At 43.3% G+C, this 25,324-nt stretch overlaps 1 protein-coding gene across 3 annotated transcripts in view; it reads right to left on the bottom strand.

Moving 5' to 3' along the window:
* Positions 1–11,155: 11,155 nt before the first annotated feature.
* The window catches only part of LOC117221706 (fibroblast growth factor 18), a 207,484-nt gene continuing 193,315 nt past the window's right edge, over positions 11,156–25,324 (bottom strand). For all 3 annotated transcript variants that reach the window (XM_033472875.2, XM_033472874.2, XM_033472876.2), the window contains exons 4-5: positions 22,050–22,156; positions 11,156–20,223 (exon numbers count right to left, since the gene is read on the bottom strand). In XM_033472875.2, coding sequence (XP_033328766.1) covers positions 19,780–20,223; positions 22,050–22,156 — 551 coding nt within the window. In that variant the 3' untranslated portion in view covers positions 11,156–19,779. The remainder of the gene's footprint in view (positions 20,224–22,049; positions 22,157–25,324) is intronic.

Consider the following 25,324-nt stretch of genomic DNA (forward strand, 5'->3'; position numbering starts at 1 on the left):
AATCAACGTTAAGTGAATTGTTTCACTGAGAAATGGAAATCCGGCTTCAAGGGCTGTGCGTGTCCTCTAGTTTGGTGCAGACAACGTTCGAAATAATAAATAAATGAATAAATATCGAACGAAACGAATAGTCTGCTACAGTTTAATCAAATTCGAGCTAAAATGATCTTTGTCTTCGGCGGCGAATAATGCTCAACGCGGGTAGATCGACGGCGCGCGAGCCGTTGATTTACTGGTTTTCACATTATTGTCTTCTGTAAACGTCGGTCGTGACAAATGTTACCCTGTTAGACGCACTCTGGACAGCCCCCATAGATAATAACAACGTCGCGTTTCAAGTAACGAACGATTCGCGTTTATCGGAAACCGAAAGTATGCGCGTTTCGCGAAACGATCGTAAATCGTTAACAGGTTCGCCAATAAATCCTGCTGACCATTCACTTGACTGACAGATTACATTCCACTCGTTTCGACTCCGTCGTAAAATGTTGTTGTTTCGCGCGACATAATCGAACGGATTTGAATTATCGGCTCCGACGATTTTTATGGAACCGAAACCGCCCGACCTTCGTGTTCCTGCGAATAAATCAGAGTTGCAACAAGCGTTTCACTGACCGCGATGAAAACGGCAAAATTTGCTACGAAACGTGTTCCAAATCGTTGCAATATTTTCTTTTTCGTTTTCCTAAACGAAAAAGAAGCCTTTTCGAAGCTATTTCAACTGTAAATCTAAAATAATTTTTCTCAGTTATAGTATTTTTATTTTATACGACAAAGTGCATTTTATGCATATGAAATTGACTCTTGCGACTCACGCAACGGTTACGCTCTTAACAATCTTTTTAAATCTAAACCTTGCTAATGTAAAAATTATTTTAGAGAACGTGACATCATAAATTTTAATGGTGCCTCAGAGTGCAAAGGGTTAATATAAAAGAATTGAATAAAAAGAATAATATTAAGTTAAAAGAATATTATTAAATTTTCAAAAATATGTTGAAAATAATTTATAAACAATATAGTAAATGATCCGAAGCAAACTCGCTTATATTTTTCTCAAAATGGTCCGCCGTTCGAGCGTTGAACGATCCAATATGATGTAATTTCTGTTCGAGGAAACACTGATTATTTTCAATCTCATTAGCAGACTGCAAATGTTTACGCAAGAATATTTTGCTTTTCTTTTTCCTTTCGTGCTTGTTTATCCGTGTCCGATGAATTTATAAATAATATTTATTTGATAAAAATTAGATAAATAATATTCATTCGATAAAAATTAGACAAATAATATTTATTCGATAAAAGTTAGACAAATAATATTTATTCGATAAAAGTTAGACAAATAATATTTATTCGATAAAAATTAGATAAATAATATTCATTCGATAAAAGTTAGACAAATAATATTTATTCGATAAAAGTTAGACAAATAATATTTATTCGATAAAAGTTAGACAAATAATATTTATTCGATAAAAATTAGACAAATAATATTTATTCGATAAAAGTTAGACAAATAATATTTATTCGATAAAAGTTAGACAAATAATATTTATTCGATAAAAGTTAGACAAATAATATTTATTCGCTAAAAATTAGACAAATAATATTTACAAGATTTAGTAAACACATTATTGTTTCGTTTGAATTCATTGCTAAAGTCGCAAACAGACAAATTGATACTTTGATACACGTAGATGAACTTCCATGCAGCACGGATTTTCCGTGTGCGGCGACCGTAATCGCTAATCACAGACCACCATCGCAGTAACTCTGATCCAACAGTAAACACGATAGCGTTATCGAATTTACCGAATCAACGAAATTATCTGATTTTCTTCTCCTGTCCGGTCCTCCCTGTTTTTCAGATCGTTCACAGTCCTTACCTTGATTCTTTTTCTACCTTTCTTCGTGCGCTCTTTCGCTCCCTCGCTTCCCCCGCTGCCTCGTTCCACCGTGTAACCATTTAGGATCGACGACGTTTCCGGTTACGAAGTAGCAGCCGTTACGAATAACGGCCCGATAAGAACGATTGCCGAAAGAGCGGAGTTTATTGCGCGCGTATGTGTCTGTGTATCTGTGTCCCCGTGCGTGTGTATGCTCATGCTCGTGCTCACATTGCTCACGGTTGGTCCAATTAAGACTACCCGGTAGCACAAGATCCCAACGATTCCCGAAGATTTGTCCTTATCCGAACCCGTTGCAGGGACCACACGCAAACCAACGTGTCTTTCACTAGCTACTTCGATAAGGAAAACCCGACTAGCAAAGTTGCCTTTGTTATTATTCGGTGATCAGTTAGGATCGATTTTCAGTTCTGGCACCTACTTGAAGAAAATAATGTTCGATTAACCCTTTGCACTCGAAGTCATTCTAACTGTAAATCTAAATTAACTTTCCCGACTTATAGTATTTCCATTTTGTACGACAAAGTGCATTTCATGCGTATGAAATTGAGTCTTGTGACTCATGCAACAGTTAGACTTTTAACAATATTTTTATATCAAAGCTTTGATAATATAAATATTGTCTTGGAACGCGATGTAACAATTTTAGTGGTGCTTCAGAGGTCACCACTCGAGTGCAAAGGGTTAATATAGATAAAATGCCGAATTAATTACAATTTACTCGAAGACTCAGAGTAACTTCTTGATCACTTCTGACAGTTTCCGGGAATAGATTTAAGTTTTCAGAAATATGTTGAGAATAATTTATAAATAATATCGTAAATGATCCGAAGCAAACTCGGTTATATTTTTCTCAAAATGGTCCGCCGTTCGAGTGTTAACCCTTTGCACTCGAGCGGCGAGTCTGAGGCGTCACGAAAAATTGCTATACCATTTTTCATTCAATAATTGTAACAGTATCAGATCTGTTGTATTTAAAAAACTGTTAAGATTATAATTATTGTACTTGCCAATGGGCACAATTTCGGATACATAAACTGCACCGAATCGTGTAAAATAAAAATACTGCAGATCGGAAAGCATCTTTTGTATTTCGAATTAAAATAGCTCCGACTGCAAAGGGTTAATACAACAAATTTAATATTTTTCCTTTATGCGGTAACTATTAAAGCAATCACTTTGACATAATTATAAACCCTTTGCGCTCGACTGGTGACCCCGAGGCACCACTAAAAAGATGTTTATGTCACATTCCAAAAATAATTCTTACATCAAGAAAAAATTTAGATTAGAAAAATTGTTAAAAGTATAAACTGTTGTACAAGTCACAAGACTCGATTTCGCACGCATAAAATGCGCTCTGCCATATAAAATAGAGACAGCGTAGGTGTCAGAAAAATCATTTCAGATTTACAGTTAAAATTGCATCGAGTGCAAAGGGTTAAATGATCTGATACGATGAATTTCTGTTCAATCGTTACGCAAATATCAATTTTCACGGACTAGTTTGTAACAACGAGGTCTTAACCGATAAATATCGAAGATGTCAGATAATACAAACAATATAAAAACGTTATTCGTTAATATACAAAAACATAATTATAATATTACAATACATTATAATATACGAAGAGATCCGCGGTCTATTATTTAATTTGATGGAGAAATAAGCGTCGGTTAAACTTGAAATAGACTCGGTCCCTAAGTAAAGTTGTAAACGGTCCCAACGCGATCGGCCGGCCGGTGATAAATCGTGGAAAGGTGGCGCAATCCGAGGGTGGGAAACCTGAAAGGCTCTTCCAGATTTATCGAGCGTGAAACAACCGGTGTGTTCGGCAATTATTTGCGATTAGAGGAACTTGCACCTCTTGTTAACGCCTCATTCAAACGCCGACACCGATAGAAGTCGGTTGTTCGATGGATACCGTCTAATCACATGGGAAACGTCTATGGCCGAAACCGGCGAAAATTCTCGCCGGTTTCTCTTTTTTTGTCTAGCCTTTGTTGCGCGTAGCTTGAAAGGGAAAGGGAAAGGGAGAGAGAGAAAAGGGAGAAAGGGAAAGAGGGAGCGTAGGCACGGAGGCGCGTTAGGGGGTTGGTTCGTGGGAGAAACGGGCCTTCGAGGGTGAAAACGCAGTGAAAGTACACCTGGCGCATCCATTATATCCGCAATAAGCATTAAGCAGGCCCGCCTCGGCCCGGGGCGTGGTAAATTCGGTGACGCGCGCGAAAAATCCACGCGGGATTTCGTTGCGTGTTGCGACGACGGTTGTCGTCCGGGCCCGGGGCCCCTGGTCGTGTGGCCACCCAGAAAGTCCGCACATAAATTCACCCATGACGGAATTTGGAACGATTGCAGGCGGAGGAAACGGCGACGCACAATGCTGCGGGCTGTCCACTGGATGTTTACCGAGGTCAGCCGAGTCAAACCTAGCATTGTCGACGGTGGCGACTTGACTTTGGTCAAGGAATGCCGACTTCTTATTATACGGATTTTAGGGAAAGCCGTGTCCGGTCTTGTTGGGCCGAGCCGCGCCACTGGATACCAGCCGGGCGTACTGTTGACTTCAATTTCAAACTCGTTTCCCCGGGGGATCGGTGTTCAACGGAGTCTAGATCGGCCCATGCGAACTGCGACTTCGCTGCCGGCTCGAGGTTCTTTGCGGTAGTTCCGGATGCGAACCTTCCCCCCCCCCCGATCCCGTCGCAGGACCGGGATATTTGTCATTGTCGCTAAACCGTCTCTAATTCGGCGACAAACTGTTCCATTGTGATTGGCCGCCGATTGTGCGCAGTATATCATCGAGCGTCAATGAAATCCGCGCTCGGAACGTTTCGAAACGATACAGGAAAGTCGCGATATATTGCCTCGATCTGTCCTAAGAAAGTGTCCGGCTTCTTTCGGCCGCGTTTCTACTCGGAAGTGTGGTAGTAACTTTTGTCCGTAAAATAGCTCATACTGAATATAATAACGTATTTGAACGATAGATTTGTCTGATAAACAAATGAAGCGTATTCTCTTTTGGGATCAATTTTCTCGAAATGTCTCTCTAATTGACGCTCAGATTATTCACAAGAATGAACAATTTTGGAAGAGGAGATACACGATTGTTGGTGCCTTGTGACTCGTTTTTTACGGTTGTCGATTCTCAACAACTATAAAAAACGAGCTGCAAGACTCGAATAATCGTATCTCCTCTTCCCAGATTGTCCACTTTGTGCATAATCTGAGCGTCAATTAGGGAGACATTACTGTATCAGGTTGGTGCATATGAATTGTCGGATTTTCTTTACATGTGAACGTTCGTCTCTCTATTTTCGTTATGCTTTCGTTTTCGGCAGAATCTCGTTTATAGTCGTACTGTCCATTGCCAGAGTCGCATTTCGACAAAAAAGATTTTCTCAAAAGTGTTCCATTTTGTTATTTATAATAATATGAAAAATAGTTGCTTCTTCTGCTGTAGTTCTTCATTTATACAGTAATGTCTCTCTAATTGACGCTCAGATTATCCACAAGAATGAACAATTTTGGAAGAGGAGATACGATTTGTTGATGCCGTGTGACTCGTTTTTTATGGTTGTCGATTGTCAACAACTATAAAAAACGAGCTGCAAGACTCGAATAATCGTATCTCCTCTTCCCAGATTGTCCATTTTTGTGCATAATCTGAGCGTCAATTAGGGAGACATTACTGTAAATCGTGGGAGAAATGTGAGAACAGATAAGAGACCGGAAATGTGGAAGGGTAAAAACGGACTCGAGGAACAACGGCATCGGGGTTAAAGTCGATCGCCGATTAGCGGAGGACGATCCGAGATAATTATAATCTCGCGAAACCGCGCGGTTTCGCTAACGGTCGTCGATAAAGTTGACCGGCGAGACGAAATCTTGTCTAACGATCGTTAACTTAGTAACTTTTGTGCGTAAAATAGCTCGTACCGAACGACGTATTTGAACGACAGATTTGTCTAATAAACGAACGAAGATGCGTTTATTTTCTTCGGGGATCAATTTTCTCGGAATAAATCGTGTGAGAAATGTGGGCAGAAATTAGAGACTGGAAATGTGGAAGGGTAAAAACGGACTCGAGGAACAACAGTATCGGGGTTAAAGTCGACGAGAACGATCCGAGACAATTATAGTCTTGCGAAACCGCGCGGTTTCGCTAACGGTCGTCGATAAAGTTGACCGACGGGACGAAATCTTGTCTAACGATTGTTAACTTAGTAACTTTTGTGCGTAAAATAGCTCGTACCGAACGACGTATTTGAACGACAGATTTGTCTAATAAACGAACGAAGATGCGTTCATTTTCTTCGGGGATCAATTTTCTCGGAATAAATCGTGTGAGAAATGTGAGCAGAGATAAGAGACTGGAAATGTGGAAGGGTAAAAACGGACTCGAGGAACAACAGTATCGGGGTTAAAGTCGACGAGAACGATCCGAGACAATTATAATCTTGCGAAACCGCGCGGTTTCGCTAACGGTCGTCGATAAAGTTGACCGGCGAGACGAAATCTTGTCTAACGATTGTTAACTTAGTAACTTTTGTGCGTAAAATAGCTCGTACCGAACGACGTATTTGAACGACAGATTTGTCTAATAAACGAACGAAGATGCGTTCATTTTCTTCGGGGATCAATTTTCTCGGAATAAATCGTGGGAGAAATGTGAGAACAGATAAGAGACCGGAAATGTGGAAGGGTAAAAACGGACTCGAGGAACAACAGTATCGGGGTTAAAGTCGACGAGAACGATCCGAGACAATTATAATCTTGCGAAACCGCGCGGTTTCGCTAACGGTCGTCGATAAAGTTGACCGGCGAGACGAAATCTTGTCTAACGATTGTTAACTTAGTAACTTTTGTGCGTAAAATAGCTCGTACCGAACGACGTATTTGAACGACAGATTTGTCTAATAAACGAACGAAGATGCGTTCATTTTCTTCGGGGATCAATTTTCTCGGAATAAATCGTGGGAGAAATGTGAGAACAGATAAGAGACCGGAAATGTGGAAGGGTAAAAACGGACTCGAGGAACAACAGTATCGGGGTTAAAGTCGACGAGAACGATCCGAGACAATTATAATCTTGCGAAACCGCGCGGTTTCGCTAACGGTCGTCGATAAAGTTGACCGGCGAGACGAAATCTTGTCTAACGATTGTTAACTTAGTAACTTTTGTGCGTAAAATAGCTCGTACCGAACGACGTATTTGAACGACAGATTTGTCTAATAAACGAACGAAGATGCGTTCATTTTCTTCGGGGATCAATTTTCTCGGAATAAATCGTGTGAGAAATGTGAGCAGAGATTAGAGACTGGAAATGTGGAAGGGTAAAAACGGACTCGAGGGACAACAGTATCGGGGTTAAAGTCGACGAGAACGATCCGAGACAATTATAATCTTGCGAAACCGCGCGGTTTCGCTAACGGTCGTCGATAAAGTTGACCGGCGGGACGAAATCTTGTCTAACGATCGTTAACTTAATATTCCATGGATGTCGGTGCTCGATTTAACGAGGGCGTGGCCGCTGCGGGCCACGGTGGCCGCGCACGATCGCCAGGATCGCCAGGATCGCCGGGCCACGGTGGCCACGGTGGCCACGAATCGCGCTTCTGCACGCAGCTGAACCAACGGCCGAGAGAAATAGACCGGCCATTCTCGATTCGAGCTGGTTCCTTGATCGAGAAACGTGCACCGCTGACGTCAGATAGCCGCAGCCGCCACCAGAAGAAACGTCGGGAACCTGCCCCGGACAGGTCGGTAGATAAGCAACTGCGAGATAAGATACGCTAATTGAGAGATCTTAATTGGAGGCTGCACGGACCCTCTCGTCTCTTCTGCTCTCGCGGACATACCACTACACACCACCGACACGGACACCGACACCGACACCGACGTCCGCCGAGCTGCGCGCTGTGCAACGTGGGCCCGGCCTCCATTTGGCCTTCTCTGTGCCATTTCTTTTAACTCGGCTCGAATCTTTTAATTTCGTACCGAAACCGTGTCGACCGAATCCAAACTATTTCAGATTATCGCCGATATTTTATTTTATTTTTTTCTTGGGTAACCAGTGTACAACATGGTCTTTAGGTTTCTTACGAAATGCTGTGTTACGCGAGTTCCTGTTATGGGAAATAAAGGACTAGTATCGAAATGGAGATTAGGTTTTGGAAAGTAAGAAAATGTATTTTTCTAATTAAGAATAATATTTAGTGAAGCAATTTTTATCGAGCGAGCGAGTGATAATGTTAAAAAATACGTCGATGAGATAATTAGAAGTTAAAGCAATGTATAAGTTAACTGTACATGGTTATTTTTGAGATCGTGCACGCATACAGTTACTCGCAAAATTGAGCGTACACCTTTTTAAATGCAATAACTTTTTTCAAACTGGACCAAGTGATTTGAATTTTTTTTTTAGATAATAGAAGGACTAGTCTAGTAGACGATGACTAAAATGCCTTCTTTTAATTTTGCTATTATTTGGAATGACAAAAAATTCAAAAATTCGTTGTTTAAGCCTAAAAAATTTTTCGAGCCTTTTTTGGAGCCTAAAAATTAAAAAAATGCCTTTCGTAGATCTCGGTGACTTACATGCGGGCAGAAAATTTGATCGAAATCGATTACAGGCGTTGAAAGATTGAAAAAATTTCAGATTTCTTCCAGTTTTCGAAATCGTGATAAAACTGCGATTTTTGCCATCTTTAATTTGTTGTAACCCATAACAACGTCGACTGATTTCGATAAAATTTTCAGCATGCAAATAAATTACCGAGATCTACGAGAGGCACTTTTTAAATTTCCGTTATAGTCTCAGATAAAAAAGTTAAAAAATCGAGAGTATTTTTGTTTGTCATTCCAAGTAATAGCAAAATTTAAATAAAGCATTTTGGCCATCGTCCCGCTATCATCTAAAAAAAAATTCGAGTCACTTGGTCCAGTTTGAAAAGAAGTTATCGCGTTTTAAAACGTGCACACACAATTTCGTGAGTTTCCAGTGCTGAACAGTGATAAAATCTCGTTTTCTTATTCTACATACAGCAAATTCTCTCGAATTGACGTTCAGATTGTGCACAAAAATGGATAATTTGCGGCTCGTTTTTATAGTTGGCGACAATCGGTGAACTATAAAAACGAACCACAAGGCTCGACTAATCGTATCTCCTCTTCCCAAATTATCCATATTTGTCCACAATCTGAGCGTCAATTATGGAGAATTTACTATATACACTATACAGGGTGTCCCGAAAATGTCTCGCAATCCGAGAATGGGAGGTTCCTGAGGTAATTCGAAGTAAGTTTGTCCTTGGCGAAAATGCAATCCACGGCTTTGTTTACGAGTTATTAACGAAAAGGAGTGACCAATGAGAGGTGAGATACGCTGGCGCATGGCGGCCGAGCCAATGAGCGGGACTGGGCTCCGTGCGCTCATTGGCTCGGCCGCCAAGCGCTAGGCTAGCTCGCCTCTCATTGGTCAGTGTTTTTCGTGAATAATTCGTAAACGAAGCCACGGGTTGCATTTTCGCTAAGGAAAAAGTCACTTCAAATGATCCCAGGAACTTCTCATTTCCGGTTTGCGAGACATTTTTGGGACGCCCTGTATAGAATTTCCGTGGAATCCCACCGAAAATGGTCGCGCGAACGTGTTAACCTCGATACGTTTCCCGATTTGACTCGCGGTCGGTCGGCCGTAATCGTTTAATGCGAATCCAAGGGCACGACGTGGAGTGGCGAGTTTCACGGGTGACTCGCAGCCCCGCGCAGCTCCCTGCCGTGCGAGATCTTGTATTTTTCGTGGTCGATAGCATCTGGCCTGTAGTGTAGATTTCACGTGGATCTGTCCGGGAGCAGAGAGACACTAGTTCGCCCGGACGAAAGAGGATCGCAAAGCAGGTATTATCCCGTAAGATAAAGTTTCCGGTGGCGGAGCACGAAAACGGCCACGGCCACGGCGTCGGCCGACGAAGAAGAGTAATCTTGGGATCTCGATGGGGGCACGGGGGTCCGTTCTCGGGCCAGTGGCGCGTGAACCTATACACACGTGTGCCTGTGTGCCTGTGTGTCTGTGTGTGTACATACGTATTCTAGTCGGGGACTTTCGGGGGGTTTAGGGAGTCTAGGGGGAGCGCGGGATCTCCGTGGAAGAAGAAAAGGGGTAGGAGACGCATCGAGAAGAGGGTGAAACTTAACGGCTTTGCCCACGTTCGTATCCCGGACTCGTGATTTCTAGATCAAACACTCGAGAGCGTTAAGAAGGAAGTTGGAAGTTGGAAGGGGTGGGTTTATTCGAGTCGGCCGCCCTCGTGCGAGAAAAAGAGGTGTCAACGAGCTGCCATTGCTACGACTACGAGGGATCGGAATCGGGGGACCTACTCTTTTTTTTTCGGCTCTATGTTCTCCGTCCGCCGGCGTTGTCCTCGTTCTCGGTCCACAATATATATACATATATATATATCGATCTTCTTTTATGCTCGCGCGATCAAATGGGAGAGGAAAGCTGCTGGGGGACGAGGGGATTTTTCGACATTATTTAAGCAGCCCTTCAGATGCCACTCCCGGATAAATCAACGGTCGGAATTCGAGTACCTTCGAGTTCGGCCTTGTATCTATACATTTCGCCTTTTCATCCGCCGAACACTGGGCAAACCGTAAATACGTTCGGAACCATCGCGGTAAATAGAGTTCCACGGTCCGCGTCTGATCCGATCGACGCGATTTCTTTGATTTTAGCTTTCAGCCTCGGGCCTCGAGCGATGCGAGCGGATTTGCGCATCGATGGGCCAGCGAGGGCTTTCAACTTTCAAGGTCCGGCAAAAGCCATTCTAGGAACGATTAAGGGCTACTTTATCGAATCTCGCCGAGATTATTTTCTATTCGGTCTTCCACGAATTTTTCGGTACCTTTCAGACGGTCTTTAATTGTTGTTCGTGCCGGTTAACTCTTTCATGCAGATGCCGTGCGCATGAAGATTAGATGATTTAACCAATATTGGAAACTCGCGCACGCGTAAGAATTCGTTAATAAATTGGAAAGTAATCAGTTCATAACTGGCGTGTGAAAATGAATCGAATAAAATATATAAGATAGAACGAAATATAAAGATTTTCTTTCGATTCGCCGCATCGTTTAAATCGCGCGTCGTATCGATAGCATTCGAATAACGTGTTTCAACGACGATGGCTCGGCTGGGAAAGGAGTCGCGATAAGGGATGGTAAAGAATAAAGAATAAATGCAGAAGGTTTAGCAGTGTATGAGCGTGTATTTGACAGTGTTTTTCCTCTCTCGTACGGCGACACACATTATTAGACTTCGCAGTACGTATGCGATTTAAGGTGGAATGTTATATTATTGCTAATTGCTGCCGGGCGTGTTGTGCTCGTTTTTTCTTTATTTTCTTTTTTTTGGTTTGTTTTGTGATACTGTTTTTTCGATCGAAAATCGAAACAAAAGATTCGGTAAACTTTGAATCGGAGCGAAACAGTATAGTGTGTACTTTGTGAAACGAATCGCATCTACGAATTACAGAATCGATTAAATACGAACCGATCAACGATTTTCATACGTGTCGTGTTCAATTGATCGGCGTTCGATCTCTAATTTAACGTAACGCAAAACACTGATACAACGCAACGCTCTTCAAGATATTTTTTGTTACTAACGACACTCGTCGACAAGCGCGACACGCTCGAGATACATCGACACATCGATTTAATGGGTAACGGGTGGGCCTCTATGTTACAACGCGAATTATAATGTAGAATATCATCATCTTCATCATCATCATCGTCGTCGTTCATTATACAACAATCATCGTAATAATTATTATTACTATTATTATCATCGTTTCATCGCGATCGATCATCGTGGTATGTCTAAGACAAGTCGGTATTAAATATCTTACAATACACATCATCTTTCATATATTTATTTATATATATAATATTTATACTTTACCATTTTTTCTTTTATTCATTATGTATACTATCTATTTATAGGGTAGTCAGATTCATCTCTTGCGTTCCATTCATTTCTTTTGCCGTTCTCATTTGTTCACAGTGAGAAAGTAAAAAAACGAAGGAAGAGAGACAGACAGAGAGATAGATAGATAGGTAGATAGATAGATAGGTAGATAGATAGATAGATAGATGGATAGGTAGATAGATAGATCGATAGATAGACAGACAGACAGACAGAGTGATAGAAAGAGGGGGGAAGAGAGAGAGAAAGGGGTGGCAATGGTCGTTTCGGTGGTGCTCGACGTCAGATCACGGGGCGCAATTCGTCGAAATTTGTGCTGTTCACCGTCGTGTCACGGCACGATCGGTTCTCCTGAAAAATGTCCTCGCAAACACGCTAAACGCAACTATATGTGCCGCAATGAAATGTCGTACGATCGTAGAAAAAACGTCAAGTATCATAATATAAAAAACTAAACGCAAAGCGACCTGACGCCGAGCAGACTGATGAGGAGAGAAAGAGGGTGGTTTCCGCGTGAATTCATACTTTGTCGGGAGTTGTTCATCTCCAGAAGGAGGAGACTCGTGATCTGTGCGAAAAGGTCCGCCTCGATTTTGTTCAGCTATCATTGTCGCCGTGATTTTCGACGCGCCACGATCGTGACCGGCGATCCTCGTAGTCACGCGGCGGAAAGAACCGGCGCGGATTAGGTTTCCGACAGAGGGCGGCGATTACGATGTATCGTATCGCGATACAAATCGGGCGTTGAACCAGATTTTCCGGCGTGATCGAATCGGTGAGCGTCGAATTTCTCGTTTGATCGCTGAACAACAGCCGCAAAGATTTGAATTTTGTTGCGGCGCGCGACACGCGACGCTAAAGAAACGCGATTAGGCATCGCCGCGGACCGGTCGACGAAGCTGCAAAAGAAACGAGTAAACCCGGGTGCTTCGCGGCCACTTTCGTCTTCCGTCCCGCTCGGGACAGAACCGACGCGAAACGTTTCGTTTGATTTTTCTTCGCCGAGGATAAAAAATTCAGAATAGGAAAAGGGTATCAAAAGCTACGCGAGAAAATCGATCGTCAAATCATCAGCGACGTGTTCCCGGTTCGTCGATCGGTGCGCGGTGTGTCCACTACGATTCGCTTTCGCTGCCTACGATGTTTTTCGGTTTTTCGGTTTTCGCACCTCGTTTCTTCGTTTCTCGTTATTTTTTTCTGTTTTTTTTTCAGCGACGCATACAAACACCGTTCGTTCACTTGTACGAAATAAACGATAATTAACTAACCGAGTACATATTGAGTATTTTTTCGAATTCAACACTGACAACATGAGAGTCGCTTGGCAAGGTTGAAATGAAGGCGACGACGTGGGGGGAACAGTATTTTTTCACACCTAAGTACAAGTACATAGAAATTATCGGTATTGCTTGGCGGCATCTCCCCGTGATCCTTGGACAAACCCTTTACGCATGCGTTCGAAGAAATCGGTGTTTGCGGAACGTTCGTACGTTCATCGGTTCTGCGGTTCCTCGGTTTTCTTACAATTGTTAAGGTATTTGTGTGCAGAGATTTGAAACCGGTGTCACGGTGGGAAAACTTGTGCCGAAAATGCGGTCACAAACTAAACTATTATTCTAGATAAATGTGTACAGCGATTCACAGATTTGCCCGAAACTTTCCAGATCGATGCAAACATTTTCGTACGACGCCTACATTGTTTATTGCTGTGTTCCTCTTAATTTTAGCGTACCTAACGTTTGAAATTCTATATACAATTTCAACAATTTGTAAATGCAACAATAATCTCGGAACAAATATGCGTGTCGCTGTATGTACACGGTGAGATCACCAGTAAACAAATGAAGTTTTCGATTAAGAGCAGTTTCGGGAAAGCATCTCGATGAATTCGGTATAAAATTGAACTCGGTAATAAAAGTCCATAATAAAAGATATTATGGTAATGCTGCGAGAATTCATCGGACGAGAATTCAAACTCGTTCGAATATATCATCGAGATCTTTTTTTATTTATCGAAAACCGTGAACAATTTCAAGTCCCTGCACCGCGGATGTTGAGGATGAGCCTAGGGGATGTCCATTCGGTCGAGAGGACTCGTGAAACAAAAGTTGACTACGAGTGATCGGATGGAAGAGCATCGGAACGTCTACGGTGGGAGGGAGGGGGGGGGGGAGGGGGGGAAGCGTGAATGATCTCGGCGAACGTAGAAAAGTAAATTCTAGAGGAGAGGGTGGCGCGCGAGGATGAGATGATTCGTGAATGAGTAAAATAAAAGAGAGCAGCGCACATTTCCATACACGTACGAGGAAAAGGTAATTGTTTTTCTCGGGCGGTTTGGTTTTCCGTAAATGTCTAAACGTGATTTCAATAAATAAGCTACCTAGGGAGCGATTTCTTTTCGGGAGAATAGAGCTCCTTGCGTGGCGAGTCTGTCGAGAACTAAGCGACTCAGGGGTGGTTTTATGCGTCCGAAGTTTCGTCGATCTTTCCGCGTGTCCTCTCGTTCTTCCGTAGGTTCCGTTATTCCGATCGACTCGGCCCAAGACACAGGACAAAGCGGGACACGCGCCACCGAAATCGGGAGGAACTCACCCCTGACTCGGCTCGTCGCGTCGCGTCGAGTCGCCACCGCGTCATATAATCGTGTACCTAACCTAGTAATACAGTCTGCGATAGCGTCCTAAGGGTTAAATTCAATAACGATCATGTTAATATATTACACACACTCACACGCGTCCATAGGTAAATACATACGCACCGCGGAAATGCACACAAATACAGAAGCTCGTACACGAACACGCAGTTTAAGGCCGATATACAATCTCGGTTAAATATTTTCTCTTGTTACTCTCTCACTCCTATCAGAAAATAGACGTTCTGTGTGAAAATGACAACGTTTCGACGCGACGCGTGGTCGCGATAGAAAGTAATCTCGTTTATTATTTGTCGGAGGGTATAATCTTGTATAAAATTCCTCGGAGATCCCGTTTTTATTGTTCGTCCGTTTTCCCGAAACTTCGTTTTGCCGTAGGTTTACTAAAAATATATGTATATCGTATCTCGTTTGTTTCTTCTTATGTAGACCGATTGTTTTTCCTTTACTCGAAACTCGAAACGGGTAGACTGTGTCGGGGGTGTCCTTCGTGTGTTTTGTGTATCCGTGTTTGCATTTGTGTTTCTGTTTATGTGGCCGCGCTTGTATTTTCATTTGTGTACGTGTAACTCTTGTATATATATATATGTCCTTCCTCGTATTTTTGTATTTGTTTCTTTTTTTGCACTTGTATCGTTTGCGTGTTTTTCATTTTGGCGAACAAGATTTGGTTGAATCACGATAAAACGGGGATCGAAACCGATGATAACGTCGATTAGACCGAGATCCCGTCAATTTTCATCTCAGGTAACTGTATAGAATTGCCTCATCACGATAATCCTTGCACACCAAATCCGAGTAAATTCAAGGTAACAAGTTCTCAATTCGGTAAAAAGAAACGAATAGGAATTACAAGAAAACGAAAAATAGGAAGCTATTTCAGTTTCACGAAATTCGTATAGAATTTGTACAATTAAATAATATATGCGTGGCAATTTTCTACAATACATACACTCGTTGGAAGATCCTTAGAAAGCATGAAAATCATCGGATTCCTTATAAAAATAACTCGTCGAAGAAACGTAAGTCGACAAAGTTGGAAAAACTTTGTAGATGAACCGAAGAAAATAGAAAAATCTACGCGTGACAAAGAAAATACAAGCGCGTCTAAATAAATGAAATCGATATACAGTTCACTTCTTTTTTCATCGTTTATCTTTATTTCTATTCGAGCAAAAATTCGGTGGAGGGCAATTCTGTATTTTAGCCCAATTTCAACTTCGATTTCCAGTGAGTGATCAAATTCTTATGAACAGCTGGAAAAAAATGAAATGTTTCCGTTGTTCTTCGCGTACACCTACAAAATTGAACTGTGTCGCGGCAGAAAAATCGATGAACAAGTAAATAAAAGTCTTAACAAACCAAATGCTCAGAGTTCTCGACTCTTTTTTCTATGAAACATTTGAAAGCCAACGTATCTTACAATTAGTATTAGATCATTGTCACGCGTCAACAAACACACAACACGACACGTTTCATTTATCTCGAATAATAAAATGAAATTTCTGCTCGAATTACAAGTTTGCAACTATAAAAATGAAAGTCTTCATCTTTCCTTAATACTGTTCGTAAATTCATTTCTCCGTTCGTGCAAATCACGAACGAAAATAAAATCCCTAATCTAAAATTACAAGAAGGTTCCAGCCGTGATTAAAAAAGCTAATCAAACTCGAAACGCGAGCGTCGATCTGAAATTGTGTTCATAGCAATTTGACCGCGGTCATTCCTCTATCATCTATAATAAATAAACCATATCGTGTATCCCGATGTATGTGTACATGTGTGTGTTTCAGGTTGCAAAGTACATAATGCGCATCGTGCGTGTGTGTTGAAAATGTCATTCGGCAAGAGAACGTGAAACAAGGACAAAGAGAGCGTAAGGAAACGAACATTAGTCTGCCGTTCGGCTCGAAACCGACGTCTAAAAAAAAAAAAGAGAAATATTCTCGACTGACGATACACACGATAGAACCTCGCCCATCCGAACGGGCACATTCTACGGTCGGTTGTGTACGGGTGTGAAATGCACGAGCCTCTATTATCCGAACCGCGGTCCAGAGTGTATTATCAGTTCTACGAAGACACAGGTACCAGCGAAAGAGAGAAAGAGAGAGAGAGAGAGAGAAAGAGAGAGAGAGAGAGGGAGAGAGAGTGAAATTCGATCGACCAAATTTTTCCGCAGATCGGCTCCAATTAATCGGAATCGAAAGAGGAGCTGGAAACAATTGGCAAACCTCTACCATTGGACCTACCCATCGGGCCAGTTTAATCCTGCCTCGTGTTCCAACTTCGTATAAACAAGATTCTATCGTGGAGAGATCGCCGCGCGACGATTACGATTACGATCTCGATCCCGATCTCGTTCTCGCGACCGTCCGATCGAGAAGGTCTCGAAGCCTATTTCAACGTTCCATATCTGGGAGTCGGAGATTCTCCCAGCGGAATTGTCAATTCACCAATTCCCGGTGAGAAGTTTTCAGTGATTGGGAGCAGTCGTGAATAAAATAGCGATTCTGAAGCGACCGCACCGCGAGCTTCCAACATCGACGCGACGGTGAGAACTGCGTGTACGTCGCGAGCACGTACGCAAGCACGCACACATTATTCATACACGCAGGCAGGCAGGCAGGCAGGCAGACAGGCAGGCAGGCAAGCAAGCAGGCAAGCAGGCAGGCATGTAAGCAGGCACGCATGCACGCACGCACGCTACATTAGGCGGCGTAATTAGCACAGCGAGCGAGAGAGTCGTACGCGGGCGGCACTCTACTGCGCGAACGCGCGAACGCGCGGGAGAGTCGCGTTCTTCTCCGGAAATGCTTTCTTTCTTCCTTCGAATCCGAACGTCGATCCGTCGGCGTCTCGACGCGGTTCGCCAAAATGTTCGAGAAACGGCTCGAAATGATTCGAAATGATTCGAAAAGGTTCGCGATTTATGCTGCGACGATCGCGCAACGATCGCTGGATCGCTCCACGATCGAAGCCGAGGAAAGCATTTCCAGTGACGCGCGTTTCTCCGTGCTTTTATTGCGGTCCGACATAGTTAGTTGAAGCACAAGCTGTCCGATTGTGCAACGATTTAGGCCGATCGCTAAGGTGTAGTAGGTCCTCCACCTAAAACGCTAAACGACCGTGCGCCGGTCGGCCGTCGGGCTCTTCTGTCTACAGTCCACAGTTGCTAACAGGGCTTGAAACGGTTAGGAAAATAACTGTTTCAAATTCTTCTTCTGTACAGAGTCGGATCGTAAACCAGTTGCGCGACGAATCTTTCTACGGTATCGATATTACGAACGATCGGAAATTTCTGACTCTTATCCGTTTCGGTTGCCGCTCGTACGATTGCGATCTCCGCGTCCATTTCTCTCGATTCTACGCTCGCCGTGTATCGAAGCTTCCTTTCGACGTCTCGTTTTTTTTCTCCACGGGAAATTTCAAACTTGCGCCGCTCGTCGAGAAAGACGGACAACGCGACACGATCACCGATCCGTTCAAGTTTGCATATTTTAAATTCAATTCTGATACTTCAATTTTCATATTACATTTGCATTTGATAATATAGAATGAATTAGAAGTTAACGTTAAATCTTTCCTAATGGAAAGATCGATCGTTCTTCGTACAATTTTCGAGAGTTTCGAGAATGTAGAAAATCCGTGTCGAAGCAATTTTTCGAAATTCTAACGTTCAACGATATCGCAGCACGCGTACCTTCTCGGAGCTATGGCTTCTCTAAACGGCAGTTAAAGAATTATCGCGAATATTAACCACTGGAATTTGTTATATCACGTTCTAAGATGATTATTACATTAAGAAAGTTTAGATTTTAAAAAATTGTTAAAAGTGTAACCGTCGTGTAAGTCGCAAGACTCAATTTCGCATGCATAAAATGCGCTTTGTCGTACAAAATGAAAATACTATAAATCAGAAAAATTATTTTAGATTCACAGTTAAAACAGCTTCGAGTGCAACGGGTTAAAGGATAAAATGAAAAATTCGAATTTTTCGGAAGAAATCGGAGCTTCGGGAACGTCAGTTTCTGTGAAACACGTTCCCGTCTTATTAATCTCAACGCTCTGTCGGAAATCAATGATATGTGTGTAACCGTTTCTCTTTTCTCTCGAATATATAATTTCTGCGAAAACTGTGTATACAGACGTATGTACGCGCCTCGACGGCAGAGAAATCGACGAAAGAATCAATCGTGCGAGCATATTCTGTTATAGAACCGACACGACGATCGGAAATAAAAGCTCGCGACCGAAGCGGACGGACGAAAATCTCGATTTTCCCGTAAAAGAGATTCGACCGAAAGAAATATATATATATATTATATTTGCTCCGGTTGCTCGTGACCGTTTCAAGAAGCGTAACCGACGTTTGTTACCGCGACACAACAATGTTCAAGCCCTGCTTTCCAACGTGCTCGCGCTCCCCTCGAGGACCGTTTGTGTTCGCTTCCCGTTCTTGGTCCGGAGCGTGCGGAGCTAACTCGAGAGCGCGCGCGAGAAACGCATATTACGATTCGTGGAAATGAAGAGAGGAGAAATGATCGTGCGATGGGACACGGATCGGTGTCAACCAATGGAGAGATAAGTTTCCAGCTACGGAACGAAACTGAACGAAACTGAATGGAACGGAATGGAACGGAATGGAACGGGGAAATTAATGGTAGCGCGCGTAACTTGCCTGAAAGGATTCAGTCGGGGCAAGTGTGAAATAGAATCTAACGACGCGTAACGAAAGCTCTATCAGGTAAGATCGTGTTCCTGCTGGTCCGCCGCAGTGGCTCCCGCTTTTCGTGCCCATTTCCGATCGGGAAGATCGTCGGGAGTCTGGAGTCGGGGCTCGGTAATCGAGGCACCGATAATCGGTCACCTCGATCCGTTCCCGAGGCCCGAGGCCCGAGGGAGTCGAGTTGGACGTTTCGAGGAAGGCTCGCGCGAGCCGGCAGGATTTGCAGGACTGGCAGGACAGGAGGGGTAGGGCAGGGGAGAGAGGCGAGGGCAGGGCAGGCAGGAGAGGCGGAACTCGCGGAAGGGCGATAGCCAGCTTTAATCGTTGCGATCAATCGAAGCGCGTGCTTCGCGCCGCGCGCGCGTTTCAAGTGATGCCGCTTGTTCTCAGTGGGTTCCTGACATCGCGACCGTACGTTCTACCAGCGTATTCGGCAGTCTGATCTCAGGGTCTCACGGGTGTGGAGGAGGCAGTCTTGATCGGCGAGCCCTGACTCGAGCGGCTCAATACTTGCTGGCCTCGACGAAGAGACGGCTTTCGTGCCGTCTTCGGGGCGCCGAGAGCTTCTCGTCCGGCCGCATCTTCCAGCGATTCGAGTGCCGGTAACGATGCGTCGTGTGGATGATCTCCCTCGTGCTGTCGATCTGCAGCAGGGAGTTCTTGGTGGCCCTCATCACCGGCGACGGGTTCTTCGAGCCGAGATAGGGCTCCCGTGGCTCCATGCCGCCCATGTCCGCGTTCATCAGACTGTTGTGGTGGTCGATGTCCACGTGAGGGTTGTACTTGATGAAGTTGAAACACTCTTGCCGGCCCCGCGGGTTCTTCATCGGCATGCCGAACTTGTTGAACCCCAGGTACCGCGTACTGTCCGCCACGCTTCGATACCTCAGGTACGAGCCGTTGTACAGCTCGTTGAACTGGCACATCGGCCCTTTCTGTTTCTTTCGCTGCAAACAGACAACACAGACGTCTTAATTATTTTCCCCCATTAACACGACTACGATCTGTTTTCTCGGATCAATGTACAGCTGTCTCACCTATGTTCCTAAATACAGGGTGTCCCAAAAATGTCTCGCAATCCAAAAGTGGCGGGTTCCTCGGGTCAGTTGAAGCAACTTTTTCCTTTACAAAAATGTTCTCCGAGGCACCATTAACGAGTTATTAACGAAAAACAGTGACCTATGAGAGGCGAGATCAGCTACCGCGAGGTGGCCGAGTCAACGGCGCCAGCGGTCGAGGCGGTCGAATCCCAGCTTAGCTGGCGCGAGCCGGTCGAGCCAACGGCGCCTCGCGTCAGCCGTACTCGATTCTTATTGGTCACTGTTTTTCGTTAATAACTCGTTTACGGTGCCTCGGAGAACATTTTTGTAAAGGAAGAAGTTGCTTCAAATGATCTGAGGAACCCGCCATTTCCGGATTGCGAGACATTTTTGGGACACCCTGTATGTACAGTAATGTCTCCCTAATTGACGCCGAAATTGTGCAGAAAAATGGACAATTTGGGAAGAGGAGACACGATTGTTCGAGCCTTGCAGCTCGTTTTTATAGTTGTTGGCAATCGATAACCATAAGAAATGAGCCACAAGGCTCGAACAATCGTATCTCCTCTTCCAAAATTGTCCATTTTTGTGGACAATCTGAGAGTCAATTAGAGAGACATTACTGTACCTTCATCGCGGGAATCTACGTGCTGGCGAAACCAGCATTTCAGAGAGCTACGAATTAAATATTGTAGCATTTGCCGTGTACGCGATATCGAATATTTCAACGCGAGGTATTAAAAATTGTAGGAAAGCAACCTTTTTAAGAATGAATGACGTTTCTGTAGTACATTAACCCTTTGCAGTCGAGACTATTTCGACCCGAAAATGAAAGCGTTTGTTTCAAGCTACGGTATTTCCATTTGGTATAGTCGTTTTTACTTGATGCATTGGAAATTTAACCTGTTTGCTTACAGAAGATTTCTATTTCTTAACAATTTATCGAATGCAAAAATAATAAAATTCTTTTAAAAAATGGTACAGACATTTTTAGTGTCGCCTCAGAGTCGCCGGTCGAGTGCAAAGGGTTAATTTTGACTTCGATTACCGCGATTTCAACACTAGATTTACGGAGCACAAGAAACAGCTGTTTTGTATTTGTTTATGAAAGTAGCAATAAGACATTTATTCTCTGATTTTTAACAAGCGTTATTCTAACATTTGCCGTAAATAACATATAAATTGTATAAATAACTCATAAATGTATCTTTACGATATGAATAATCGTAAATTAAAAAATTATTTTTATTATCATTTTTACGGGTTCCGTAAATCCAGTGTTAATCGATTCAATTTTTTTTAGAAAAATGGCAAACTTTAAAACTGACAGTAAAATCTATTTTCCAAAATTTCTAACAAGCGTTATTAGCAAACTTTAAAACTGACAGTAAAATCTATTTTCCAAAATGTTTCTATAAACTGGTGAAAAGTAGAATTCGATTAATTTAAAGGCCGAAATTCTAAATACCCGCGTTTTCGAGGGTATCGTGTTAAATCTTTTCAAATCTATTGCTCGGTTACTATGTCGAAACGATTGTCCTATTTGAAGCTGTCACAGCGTTCCGGCTTGTAAGATTTCCAAGTCACCCGTCGCCGACTGCTGACGGCGATAACGCGCGCGATTAATCTAAACGTCCTATCTGTGCAATCCGGTGCATTTTCTGTCGCGTATAAATCTACTCGCTCGGCCGCGCCGATGAATTATGTCTACTAATTGGTAGCCGTGTAATTACCAAGCCAACAAGTCGCCCCCGTTTATTGAAGCAAATGTATCGCTGACTCTTTTCCGCGAAGATGTACAATTTCCTACTGAAGTCCTCGGATTGTGTCGTAAGTTTTTCTGTAACAAAAAGAACACAACGAAACCGATTAAAGATATGCAACGAACCCTGTCGCTGCAAGTCGTCGCATTATTATCGACGCAAAAAATTGCTGCGGACGTTCAAGCGAAATGAAACTCGCAATCTCTGTTTCTATCGTCGTGTATCCCGCCGGCTCGCATTTTTCCCTACAAAACGATCGGTCGGATTTACGCGCAAGAAAATCCGCACGCAACTGCTATGCGAATTTATCATCTCCACAAAGTTGGACTAATATCCTCCAGGTTACGTCCGCGTTCGTTTCCACGAACGAATTCGCACAGATATACGCGCGCGCGACTCTCGCGGGATTCTCATCGGCCACTCATGGGATTCTCACGAAATTCCCACGGGACTCCATGGGACGCCTGTGTAAGGACAAAAGGCGCCAATCGTCGGCGAAGTTCACGGAAGAATGTCGCCGTCGCGTCGCGCCGTCGGCTCGGACTCGGACACGGAAAGCCGTGCACTAACCAGAGACATCAGTTATCGGGACAAATGACAGAATGCAGTAGGCAAACCGTTTTGTGGTTCAGTATGCGAGCAGGCATATTTCCGAGAAGAGATCTCGTCGAGGTTTATGGCGCGAGTTGTACCTACATCGATGCTTGGGGGCCCTCTTCCCGGCAATCCCGGCACCGTTCGGCACCGAGAAAGGCAGAAAAGGTTAGCTAAGCCTACCGCCGCGCGGCTAGTTGGTGCTAATGAAGGTGGCACAGACTGACCGGTGTGTACTTTGCCACTTAGCGGGTCCTGTCGTGCCGTCGTGCCTCGACCCCGAAGTGCACGTTGCGCTGTCTCTTCGGCGCGGCGCGTTGCAATGCCGTGCCGTGTCATGGCGTGGCGTACCACGGGCCGTGGACCATGGTCTTCCCTCTTCCGTGCCGTATTTCCTTTTCCCATTCTTCGCACTAGCTATTACGAAATTCTGCCGACCGAGAAGTACGGATCCTTTGTTCCAGAAAACGAAGAAACGGCCGGCCGCGGGACGGCGCGCAGGTGCAACATCATTCTCACCATCGTGGGGTCTCTCGGAACTATCGGACATCTTCGAATTATTCATTCGCAATCGACGATTTCAACGAACGCGTTCAACGAACACTTTTTTCGAAGCTGAAGGCTTCGGTGCGCGCGACGCGTTTTTAGACGCGACTGCCGATCGCGTTTATTTTAGTGGCATGCTCCTCTTTTTTTCCTATAAGCGATTTTCACGTGGTCTAGATTCAGATTGTGGTGTTTATGAACAATTCGATGCGATTTGTAATACGAATGCGACACGATAACTAATTTTAATTATAAAGTCATGAAAATACAGTAATGTCTCTCTAATTGACGTTCAGATTGTCTACAAAAATGGACACTTTAGGTAGCGAAGATACAATCACTCGAGCATTTTGGCTCGTTTTTATATTTATTGGCAATTGGTAACTATAAAAACGAGCTGCAAGGCTCGAACAATCGTATCGCCTCTTCCCAAATTGTCCATTTTTGTGGACGATCTGAGCGTCAGTAAAGGAGACATTATTGTAATATGAAAAGTAGTTGCTTCTTCTGCCGTAGTTCTTCATTTATACAGTAATGTCTCTCTAATTGGCGCTCAGATTATCCACAAAAATGGACAATTCTGGAAGAGGAGATACGATTGAATTAAGTCTTGAGACTCGTTTTATAGTTACGAATTATCAACAACTATAAGAACGAGCTGCAAGACTCGAATAATCGTATCTACTCTTCTCAAATTGTCCATTTTTGTACATAATCTGAGCGTTAATTAGAGAGACATTACTGTATTAGGTTGGTGTATATGAAATGTCCGATTTTCTATACATGTGAACGTTCGTCTCCCTGTTCTCGTTATGCTTTCGTTTTCGGCAGAATCTCGTTTATGGTCGTACTGTCCATTGCCGGAGTCGCATTTCGACAAAGAAGATTTTCTCAAAAGTGTTTCATTTTGTTATTTGTTTTGAATTTCGCGAGGATACGAATTCAACCGATATTCGGGGGTAATTTTGTTATACGAGTGTAAACTTGGTAATAATGCTGCAAAAGCTGCACGCAATATAAACCAGGCGTTTGAAGAGGATACTGTTAACGATCGAAGAGTGCAGCGTTGGTTTGAAAATTTTCAGTCTGGTGATTTTTTCCTAGAAAATGAACCGCGTGGGAGACCTAAAACGTCTGTGAAAAATGATACTCTGAAAGCATCGGTGGAAACAAATGTGACTGGAGTAATTCACAGCTCATTCCTTCGAATTGGGGAGACAATTACAGCCCAAAAGTACCGCCAGTACATCGATGAAATGCATGAAAAATTGAAAATTATACGCTCATCGCTTGTTAGTCGGCATGGCCCAATACTTCTCCGCGACAAAGCTCGGCCGCACACGTCGTACAAAACAATTGCGAAATTAAATGAATGAAAGTAAGAAATTTTGCAGCACCCAGCTTATCCGCCGGATCTTTCGCCAAACGACTTCCACCTTTTTTAAACATTTAGAACAGTTTTTACTGGCTAAACAGTACGAAATTGAAGACGGTCTGAAAAATTCCATATCAGAATTCATTGATTCTAAAGATCAGAATTTTTTTTTCTTTAAGACAGGCATCTATGCATTAAAATCTCGTTGGGAAAAGTGCAAGACTTTCATTTTGTTCAAACATTTAGAACAGTATGAAAATGAGGACAGTCTGAAAAATTCCATGTCAGAGTTTATCGATTCTAAAGATCAGAATTTCTTTAAGACAGGCATCTATGCGCTAAAATCTCGTTGGAAACAAAATGTATTGAAGCGAATGGAGCATATTTTGATGAAATAAACAGCTTTTGAAAAAAAGATATGCAGTTTTATATATTCACCGAAAAATCCGACATTTCATACGCACCGCGACCTAATAGTTAGCCCCGAAAAAAGTTCGACAAAATGGTGGCCGATAAATCTGGCGGTTGGTTTCCTCGAGAAAAATGTCAAGATTATTTGGTATTGCGAACGATTACACGACACGTAAGTACGGACTATTACCGTTTGAACTGCGATGCACAAACGAGTGTTGCCTTCCTTATTCGGTATGGGATACGGGAGGAACGGTGGTCATCGTTTCAGGACGAACCGTCGAAGTTTCGCCGCGAATGCTCCGCCGCGGCGGCGGCT

The sequence above is a fragment of the Megalopta genalis genome, chromosome 7 (assembly GCF_051020955.1).
Source record: "Megalopta genalis isolate 19385.01 chromosome 7, iyMegGena1_principal, whole genome shotgun sequence".
NCBI classification, from domain to species: domain Eukaryota; kingdom Metazoa; phylum Arthropoda; class Insecta; order Hymenoptera; family Halictidae; genus Megalopta; species Megalopta genalis.